The 11,199-nt window shown below is 44.5% G+C and overlaps 1 protein-coding gene across 2 annotated transcripts in view; it reads right to left on the bottom strand.

Annotated features, from left to right (window-relative positions):
- Window positions 1-3,557: 3,557 nt before the first annotated feature.
- LOC129869518 (ciliary neurotrophic factor receptor subunit alpha-like) overlaps window positions 3,558-11,199 on the bottom strand; it is a 574,739-nt gene continuing 567,097 nt past the window's right edge. For both annotated transcript variants that reach the window (XM_055944002.1, XM_055943994.1), the window contains one exon: window positions 3,558-10,747. In XM_055944002.1, the coding sequence (XP_055799977.1) occupies window position 10,747 (1 nt within the window). In that variant the 3' untranslated portion in view covers window positions 3,558-10,746. The remainder of the gene's footprint in view (window positions 10,748-11,199) is intronic.

Here is an 11,199-nt window from a genome sequence, read left to right as displayed (position 1 = left end):
GTCATCTGATGAGTTTTTTTCTTGGTTAGGGGCTATAAATATCTTAGTTTAGCCGAATTGGTGATAGCTACTGGTGTTGGTGGACAAATAAAAGATGGTGGATTATGCTAATGTGTTTTTAGGTAATAGATGTACATCTTTACATATTGTGTCTTCCCTGTAAAACATTTTAAAAATCGGACATGTTGGCTGGATTCACAAGATCTGTGTGTTTCATTAGCTGTATTGGACTTTAATGTGTGAAAGTTAAATATTAAAAAAAAAAAATTTTTTTGAATTTCGCAGCACTGGTTTTTCAGTGGGGGTGGGGGGGAGTGCCGCTAGCGGCACCCTCATCCTAGACAGGTTAAGTCTTGATTGAAGACTCATCTCTTCAGTAGGTCCTATGATTGAGTGTAGTCTGGCCCAGGGGTGTGAAGTTGAACGGAAAAGCACTGGAGCGACGAACCGCCCTTGCTGTCTCTGCCTGGCCGGTTCCCCTCTCTCTAGTGGGATTCTCTGCCTCTAACCCTATTACAGGGGCTGAGTCACTGGCTTACTGGTGCTCTTCCATGCCGTCCCTAGGAGGGATGCGTCACTTGAGTGGGTTGAGTTACTGATGTGATCTTCTTGTCCGGGTTGGAGCCTCCCTCGTGCTTGTGCCGTGGCGGAGATCTTTGTGGGCTATACTCGGCCTTGTCTCAGGGTAGTAGGTTGGTGGTTGAAGATATCCCTCTAGTGGTGTGGGGGCTGTGCTTTGGCATTGTGGGTGGGGTTATATCCTGCCTGTTTTGTCCGGGGGGTATCATCGAACAGAGCCACAGTGTCTCCTGACCCCTCCTGTCTCAGCCTCCAGTATTTATGCTGCAGTAGTTTGTGTGTCGGTTTCTAGGGTCAGTCTGTTATATCTGGAGTACTTCTCCTGTCTTATCCGGTGTCCTGTGTGAATTTAAGTATGCTCCTCTAATCATCTCTCTCTCCTTTTCTCTCTCTTTCAATCTCTCTTTCTTTCTTTCTTCCTTTCTTTCTATCGGAGGACCTGAGCCCTCGGTCCATGCCTCAGGGCTTCCTGGCCTGATGATTCCTTGCTGTCCCCAGTCCACCTGGTCATGCTGCTGCTCCAGTTCCAACTGTTCTGCCTGCAGCTATGGAACCCTGACCTGTTCACTGGACGTGCTACATTGTCCCGGACCTGCTGTTTTGGACTCTCTCTCTCTATCGCAGCTGCTGTCTCTAACTCTGAATGATTGGCTATGAAAAGCCAACTGACATTTACTCCTGAGGTGCTGACCTGTTGCACCCTCGACAACCACTGTGATTTTTATTATCTGACCCTGCTGTTCATCTATGAACGTTTGAACATCTTGGCCATGTTCTGTTATAATCTACACCCGGCACAGCCAGAAGAGGACTGGCCACCCCTCATAGCCTGGTTCCTCTCTAGGTTTCTTCTTAGGTTCTGGCCTTTCTAGGGAGTTTTTCCTAGCCACCGTGCTTCTACAGCTGCATTTCTTGCTGTTTGGGGTTTTAGGCTGGGTTTCTGTACATCACTTTGTGACATCGGCTGATGTAAAAAGGGCTTTATAAATAAATGCGATTGATTGATCGACAGACATACAGGGCAGCCTGTGGTATAAAGTATAGGAGTTTTAGACGGCATCCTGCTACACATTCAGCTGACGAAGAAATTAACCTGGAGAGACGGAGAGAGTGATGTACCTAGAGAGACGGAGAGAGTGATGAACCTGGAGAGACGGAGAGAGTGATGAACCTGGAGAGACGGAGAGAGTGATGTACCTAGAGAGACGGAGAGAGTGATGAACCTGGAGAGACGGAGAGAGTAATGAACATGGAGAGACAGAGAGAGTGATGAACCAAGAGAGACGGAGAGAGAAATGAACCTGGAGAGACGGAGAGAGTAATGAACCTGGAGAGACGGAGAGAGAAATGAACCTGGAGAGACGGAGAGAGTAATGAACCTGGAGAGACGGAGAGAGAAATGAACCTGGAGAGACGGAGAGAGAAATGAACCTGGAGAGACGGAGAGAGTAATGAACCTGGAGAGACGGAGAGAGTAATGAACCTGGAGAGACGGAGAGAGTGATGTACCTGGAGAGACGGAGAGAGTGATGAACCTGGAGAGACGGAGAGAGTGATGTACCTGGAGAGACGGAGAGAGTAATGAACCTGGAGAGAGGGAGAGAGTGATGAACCTGGAGAGACGGAGAGAGTAATGAACCTGGAGAGACGGAGAGAGAAATGAACCTGGAGAGACGGAGAGAGTAATGAACCTGGAGAGACGGAGAGAGTAATGAACCTGGAGAGACGGAGAGAGTGATGTACCTGGAGAGACGGAGAGAGTGATGGACCTGGAGAGACGGAGAGAGTGATGAACCTGGAGAGACGGAGAGAGTAATGAACCTGGAGAGACGGAGAGAGTAATGAACCTGGAGAGACGGAGAGAGTGATGAACCAAGAGAGACGGAAAGAGTGATGAACCTGGAGAGACGGAGAGAGTAATGAACATGGAGAGACAGAGAGAGTGATGAACCAAGAGAGACGGAGAGAGAAATGAACCTGGAGAGACGGAGAGAGTAATGAACCTGGAGAGACGGAGAGAGAAATGAACCTGGAGAGACGGAGAGAGTAATGAACCTGGAGGGACGGAGAGAGTAATGAACCTGGAGAGACGGAGAGAGTGATGAACCAAGAGAGACGGAGAGAGTAATGAACCTGGAGAGACGGAGAGAGTAATGAACCTGGAGAGACGGAGAGAGTGATGAACCAAGAGAGACGGAGAGAGTAATGAACCTGGAGAGACGGAGAGAGTGATGTACCTGGAGAGACGGAGAGAGTGATGTACCTGGAGAGACGGAGAGAGTGATGAACCTGGAGAGACGGAGAGAGTAATGAACCTGGAGAGACGGAGAGAGTGATGTACCTGGAGAGACGGAGAGAGTGATGGACCTGGAGAGACGGAGAGAGTGATGAACCAAGAGAGACGGAGAGAGTAATGAACCTGGAGAGACGGAGAGAGTGATAAACCTGGAGAGACGGAGAGAGTAATGAACATGGAGAGACGGAGAGAGTGATGAACCTGGAGAGACGGGACAATCTAACGTAATGAACCTGGAGAGACGGGACAATCTAACGTAATGAACACAGACTGCACTGTTACAAGTGTTCCGTCTTTTGTATGATACACAGACAAATACATATTAGGAGATAGTTACACAGGGAAATTCAGCTCTTTTTCTCTCTCAACAGCACCTGGAGCGACTTCTTCCCTCTGTCTGACTGAAAATACAGAGGTAGAACTTTGATATTAGCTCAAACAGCTGTTAACCAAATCTCCTTTTGGAAAAGGAACTTCAGCTCTGTACCTTACACAAGGTCTCCCATCGGCATCTGGAACGGCCTCCTTTCTCTGCCTATCTGATCATAGAGCGGGATAGCTTTTGTCATGAACATAGCTCAAACATCACCGTTATAGCCACATGATAACATGTTGCACAGTATGGGAATATGGGAATGTTTTATGCAGTTACGATCAGAAATAAATGACGGAGAGACGCTACTCATTGTGAAATGGTCACATTTAATGAACAACCTCTCATTGTATATATATCTATAAAAATAACCCAGTTACAGGTTACAAGAATCTAAAGCTAATACATACATTATTAAATAATAAATGTTTTTTCATTTTAAAGATACATATCATAGTTTTTACAAAATATGATCATGGAGAATTAATCCATTCTGAATGTCTGAAAAAAACCCAACTTGGGGCTCTATTCAATCCGCATCGCGGAACTTCAGCTTTACGGCCTGATTGACATTTAAAGGCAATGTTCACGCTTTAGAGACTGCATTCACGGTAAACGCTGCTCATGTCGGCTCAAATTAAAGGAAATTACCTTTAAATGTCTATCGCAATAATGCTTCAGCTTTAGAATAGAAACAAAATCCTATAAACACAAAACCAGTCAGCAGCTTGGACACACCTTCTCATTCAAGGGTTTTTCTTCATGTTTACTATTTTCTACATTGTAAAATAATAGTGAAGACGTGAAAACTATGAAATAACACATATGGAATCATGTAGCTCCCTAAAACACTTCTGCGAGCAGGCCTTTCTAATCGACCTGGCCCGGGTACCCTGGAAGGATATTGACCTCATCCCGTCAGTTGAGGATGCCTGGTCATTCTTTAAAAGTTACTTCCTCACCATATTAGACAAGCATGCTCCGTTCAAAAAATGCAGAACCAAGAACAGATATAGCCCTTGGTTCACTCCAGACCTGACTGCCCTCGACCAGCACAAAAACATCCTGTGGCGAACTGCAATAGCATCGAAGAGCCCCCGCGATATGCAACTGTTCAGGGAAGTCAGGAACCAATACACGCAGTCAGTCAGGAAAGCAAAGGCCAGCTTTTTCAAGCAGAAATTTGCATCCTGTAGCTCTAACTCCAAAAAGTTCTGGGATACTTTAAAGTCCATGGAAAACAAGAGCACCTCCTCCCAGCTGCCCACTTCAATGAGGCTAGGTAACACGGTCACCACTGATAAGTCCGTGATAATCGAAAACTTCAACAAACATTTCTCAATGGCTGGCCATGCCTTCCTCCTGGCGACTCCAACCTTGGCCAACAGCCCCGCCCCCCCCGCTGCTACTCGCCCAAGCCTCCCCAGCTTCTCCTTTACCCATATCCAGATAGCAGATGTTCTGAAAGAGCTGGAAAACCTGGACCCATACAAATCAGCTGGGCTTGACAATCTGGACCCCCTATTTCTGAAACTGTCCGCCGCCATTGTCGCACCCCCTATTACCAGCCTGTTCAACCTCTCCTTCGTATCATCTGAGATCCCCAAGGATTGGAAAGCTGCTGCAGTCATCCCCCTCTTCAAAGGGGGAGACACCCTGGACACAAACTGTTATAGAGCTATATCCATCCTGCCCTGCCTATCTAAGGTCTTCGAAAGCCAAGTCAACAAACAGATCACTGACCATCTCGAATCCCACCGTACCTTCTCCGCTGTGCAATCCGGTTTCCGAGCCGGTCACGGGTGCACCTCAGCCACGCTCAAGGTACTAAACGATGTCATAACCGCCATCGATAAAAGACATTACTGTGCAGCCGTCTTCATCGACCTGGCCAAGGCTTTCGACTCTGTCAATCACCATATTCTTATCGGCAGACTCAGTAGCCTCGGTTTTTCTAATGACTGCCTTGCCTGGTTCACCAACTACTTTGCAGACAGAGTTCAGTGTGTCAAATCGGAGGGCATGTTGTCCGGTCCTCTGGCAGTCTCTATGGGGGTACCACAGGGTTCACTTCTCGGGCCGACTCTTTTCTCTGTATACATCAATGATGTTGCTCTTGCTGCGGGCGATTCCCTGATCCACCTCTACGCAGACGACACCATTCTGTACACTTCCGGCCCTTCCTTGAACACTGTGCTATCTAACCTCCAAACGAGCTTCAATGCCATACAACACTCCTTCCGTGGCCTCCAACTGCTCTTAAACGCTAGTAAAACCAAATGCATGCTTTTCAACCGTTCGCTGCCTGCACCCGCACGCCCGACTAGCATCACCACCCTGGACGGTTCCGACCTAGAATATGTGGACATCTATAAGTACCTAGGTGTCTGGCTAGACTGCAAACTCTCCTTCCAGACTCATATCAAACATCTCCAATCCAAAATCAAATCTAGAGTCGGCTTTCTATTCCGCAACAAAGCCTCCTTCACTCACGCCGCCAAACTTACCCTAGTAAAACTGACTATCCTACCGATCCTCGACTTCGGCGATGTCATCTACAAAATAGCTTCCAATACTCTACTCAGCAAACTGGATGCAGTTTATCACAGTGCCATCCGTTTTGTTACTAAAGCACCTTATACGACCCACCACTGCGACCTGTATGCCCTAGTCGGCTGGCCCTCGCTACATGTTCGTCGTCGGACCCACTGGCTCCAGGTCATCTACAAGGCTATGCTAGGTAAAGTGCCGCCTTATCTCAGTTCACTGGTCACGATGGCTACACCCACCCGTAGCACGCGCTCCAGCAGGTGTACCTCACTGATCATCCCTAAAGCCAAAACCTCATTTGGACGCCTTTCCTTCCAGTTCTCTGCTGCCTGCGACTGGAACGAATTGCAAAAATCTCTGAAGTTGGAGACTTTTATCTCCCTCAACAACTTTAAAAATCTGCTATCCGAGCAGCTAACCGATCGCTGCAGCTGTACATAGTCCATCTGTAAACTACCCACCCAATTTACCTACCTCACCCCCCATACTGCTTTTATTTATTTACTTTTCTGCTCTTTTGCACACCAGTATCTCTTCTTGCACATGATCATCTGATGATTTATCACTCCAGTGTTAATCTGCTAAATTGTAATTACTCGATTTATTGCCTACCTCATGCCTTTTGCACACATTGTATATAGATTCTCTTTTTTTTCTACCATGTTATTGACTTGTTTATTGTTTACTCCATGTGTAACTCTGTGTTGTTGTCTGTTCACACTGCTATGCTTTATCTTGGCCAGGTCGCAGTTGCAAATGAGAACTTGTTCTCAACTAGCCTACCTGGTTAAATAAAGGTGAAATAAAAAAATAAATAAAAAAGTTAAAAAAATAAGTGTTAAACAAATCAAAATATGTTGTATTTGAGATTCTTCAAAGTAACCACCCTTTGCTTTTTGGACAGCTTTGCAAACTCTTGACATTCTCTCAACCAGCTTCATAATGTAGTCACCTGGAATGTATTGTAATTAACAGGTGTGCCTTGTTAAAAGTTAATTTGTGGAATTTATTTCCTTCTTAATGTGTTTGAGCCAATCAGTTGTGTTGTGACAAGGTAGGGGTGGTATACAGAAGATAGCCCTACTTGGTAAAATACCAAATCCATATTATGCAAAGCACAGCTCAAATAAGCAAAGAGAAACGACAGAACATCATTACTTTAAGAAATGAAGGTCAGTGATTGCGGAACATTTCAAGAACTTTGAAAAGTTTCTTCAAGTGCAGTCGCAAAAACAATCAAGCGCTATGATGAAACTAGTTCTCATGAGGACCGCCACAGAAAAGACCCAGAGTTACCTCTGCTGCAGATAATAGGCTCATTACAGTTACCAGCCTCATAAATTGCAGCCCAAATAAATGCTTCACAGAGGTCATGTAACAGACCCATCTCAGCATCTCACTGTTCAGAGGAGACTGCGTGAATCAGGTCTTCACGGTCAAATTGCTGCAAAGATATCACTACTAAAGGACACCAATAAGCAGAAGATAATTGATTGAGCCAAAAAATACGGGAAATGGACATTAGACCGGTGGAAATCTGTCCTTTGGTCTGATGAGTCCAAATTTGTGATTTTTGGTGAACGGATGATCTCTGCATGTGTGGTTCCCACTGCACCATGGAAGAGGAAGTGTGGTGCTGTGGGGGTGCTTTGCTGGTGACACGGTCAGTGATTTATTTAGAATTCAAGGCACACTTAACCAGCATGGCTGGCACAGCATTCTGCAGCAATACGCCTTCCCATCTGGTTTGCGCTTAGTGGGACTAAAATATTTTTTCCAACAGGACAATGACACAACACACCTCTAAGCTGTGTAAGGGCTATTTGACCAAGAAGGAGAGTGATGGAGTGCTGCATCAGATGACCTGGCCTCCACAATCACCTGACCTCAACCCAAATGAGATGTTTTGGGATGAGTTGGACCGCAGAGGGAAGGAAAAGCAGCCAACAAGTGCTCAGCATATGTGGGAACTACTTCAAGACTGTTGGAAAATCATTCCAGGTGAAGCTGGTTGAGAGAATGCCAAGAGTGTGCAAAGCTGTCATCAAGGTAAAGGGTGGCAACATTGAAAAATCTAAAATATATTTTGATTTGACAAACATTTTTTGGTTACTACATGATTCCATATGTGTTATTTCAAAGGCTATGTGAAGAATCTCAAATCTAAAATACAGTGGCTTTGGAAAGTATTCAGACCCCTTGAAGTTTTTCACATTTTGTTACGTTAGAGTAAGTATTTTATGTAATGTATTTGAAAGAAATCCTCATCATGGCAACGCAAAAACAGGTTTTAAGAAATGCTTTCTAATTTATAAAAACAAATAACTATGAAATATTACATTTACATAAGTATTCAGACCCTTTACTCAGTACTTTGTTGAAACACATTTGGCAGTGATTAGAACCTTGAGTCTTCTTGGGTATGACGCTACAAGCTTGGCACACCTGTATTTGGGGAGTTTCTCCCATTCTTCTCTGTAGATCCTCTCAAGCTGTCAGGTTGGATGGGGAGCGTCGCTGCACAGCTATTTTCAGGTCTCTCCAGAGATGTTCGATTGGGTTCAAGTCGGGGCTCTGGATGGGCCACTCAAGGACATTCAGAGACTTGTCCCGAAGCCACTCCTGTATTCTCTTGGCTGTGTGCTTAGGGTCGTTGCCCTGTTGGAAGTTGAACCTTCGCCCCAGTCTGCGGTCCTGAGGGCTCTTGAGCAAGTATTCATCAACGATCTCTGTACTTTGCTTTGTTCAGCTTTGCCTCAAATCCTGCCTAGTCTCCCAGTCCCTGCCGCTGAAAAACATCCCCATAGCATGATGCTGCTACCACCGTAGGGATGGTGCCTGGTTTCCTCCAGACGTGGCATTTTGCATTCAGGTCAAAGAGTTCAATCTTGGTTTCATCAGGCCAGAGCATCTTGTTTCTCATGGTCTGAGAGACATTAGGTGCCTTTTGGCAAACTCCAACCAGGCTGTCATGTGCCTTTTACTGAAGAGTGGCTTCTGTCTGGTCATTCTACCGTAAAGGCCTGATTGGTGGAGTTCTGCAGAGCTAGTTGTCCTTCTGGAAGGTTGTCCCATCTCCACAGAGGAACTCTGGAGCTCTGTCAGAGTGACCATCGGGTTCTTGGTCACCTCCCTGACCAATGCCTTTCTCCCCCGATTGCTTAGTTTGGCCATGCGGCCAGCTCTAGGAAGAGTCTTGGTAATTCCAATATTCTTCCATTAAAGAATGATGGAGGCCACTGTGTTCTTGGGGACCTTCAATGCTGCAGAAATGTTTTGGTACCCTTCCCCAGATCTGTGCCTCGACACAATGCTGCCTCGGAGCCCTACGGACAATTCCTTCGACCTCATGGCTTGGTTTTTGCTCTGACATGCACTGTCAACCGTGGGACCTTATATAGACAGGTGTGTGCCTTTCCAGACCATGTCCAATCAATTGAATTTACCACAGGTGGACTCCAATCAAGTTGTAGAAACATCTCAAGGATGATCAATGGAAACAGGATGCAACTGAGCTCAATTTAGAGTCTCATGGCAAATGGTCTGGATACTTATGTAAATATAAAATTTGTTTTTTATATTTAATAAATGTGCAAACATGTCTAAAATCTTGTTTTTGCTTTGTCTTTACTGGGTATTGTGATGTCATCATGGGGTATTGTGATGTCTTCATGGGGTATTGCGATGTCATCATGAGGTATTGTGATGTCATCATGGGGTATTGTGATGTCATCATGTGGTATTGTGATGTCATCATGGGGTATTGTGTAGATTGTTGAGGATTTTTATTTATTTGATTCATTTTAGAATATAGTTGTAATGCAACAAAATGTGGAAAAAAATTATGGGGTCTGAATTATTTCCATATTTTGATTTGTTTAACACTTTTTTGATTCCTACATGATTCCATTTGTGTTATTTCATAGTTTTGATGTCTTCACTATTATTCTACAATGTAGAAAATAGTCAAAATAAAGAAAAACCTTTGAATGAGTAGGTGTTCAAACTTTGGACTGGTCCTGTATGACAGAGCACAACAATAACAATTGTGATATTAAATGGGTATTTAATGTCAAAGGCAACCTCATGTGTTTTACACAGAGCGTTAATTCCTCTGGAGGACTGACGGCCTAATGTATGGAGCCTTGTTTGAGAGCTCTGAGGTCCCAAAAGATGGATCTCTACTGCATTTCCTCAATAGAAAAACCCATAGTGTTTTTACAGCTAAACTCTCTTGGTGGTCGCTGAGTGAAGCAGAAGCAAAACAAACCAATAACAGGTAAAGAAGGCTTATTCAGGATTTCTCCAAAGTGTTAGTTAGTTCTCTGTTTTGTTGTGAAAATTTCTTGTCAGTCGGTCAGATGCAGATTCCTGGAGTTACCAAATCCTCCAGGTTCCATCCTTTCTACACAGGCACAGGCTTCAGGAAGCTAAGGATTGTGGGAAAACTTCTCCAAGACAAGTCTTTGGCATGACGAGTTAGCTGTATGTCAAAGAAAGGATCTTGGGATCTTTACAAGTGTCTCAAATATCACCGGATAATGAATACAATTGTTTACAAAATCAATTAAAACCAAAATAAAAGATGGAGAATGAAATCAGTCTGTTGTGCTGCCCAGCAGTGTCAGATCCTTCTTCCCTGGAGACAGTCCTGTTTCTGTGTTGGAGTCCGTGGTAATCAATCAATCAGTGGTAATCAATCAATCAATGATATCTGTAGCTCTGTAGCTTTGTTGTCTGTTAGTACCTGTTGTTGTTGTTGTTGATGTTTTCTTATTTTTTTATATATTTTTTAAATCTTTTTAACTTTGACTTCATAATCTCTCTTTATTTTCTACTTAACGTTGTGTGAAACTTGAATTAAATGATCAATGTAGGATGTCCATTAACATGTGCAGAGACATAGAAGACTCTCCTTAATTTCTTCCACAGTAATTAAACATTTACATCTGAGAAAGAGAGAGAGAGAGAGAGAGAGAGAGACAGAGAGAGAGAGAGAGAGAGAGACAGAGAGAGAGAGAGACAGAGAGACAGAGAGAGAGACAGAGAGAGAGACAGAGAGAGAGAGAGAGAGAGAGAGAGACAGAGAGAGAGACAGAGAGACAGAGAGACAGAGAGAGAGAGAGAGAGAGAGAGACAGAGAGAGAGACAGAGAGAGAGACAGAGAGAGAGAGAGAGAGACAGAGAGAGAGACAGAGAGAGAGAGAGAGAGAGAGAGAGAGAGAGAGAGAGAGAGAGAGAGAGAGAGAGAGAGAGAGAGAGACAGAGAGAGAGAGAGAGAGAGAGAGAGAAAAACAGAGTTAGAAACTGAGGAACAGCACAACAAAATCATTTCAGCGTCTCTTGAAATAAACAACTAATGTACTGAATGTGAATAAAGACTCAACTACTCAACTATTAT

The sequence above is a fragment of the Salvelinus fontinalis genome, chromosome 2 (assembly GCF_029448725.1).
Source record: "Salvelinus fontinalis isolate EN_2023a chromosome 2, ASM2944872v1, whole genome shotgun sequence".
Lineage (NCBI taxonomy): Eukaryota > Metazoa > Chordata > Actinopteri > Salmoniformes > Salmonidae > Salvelinus > Salvelinus fontinalis.
The sequence above is the reverse complement of the archived record's forward strand: the minus strand, read 5'-3'. Positions and strand labels throughout refer to the sequence as shown.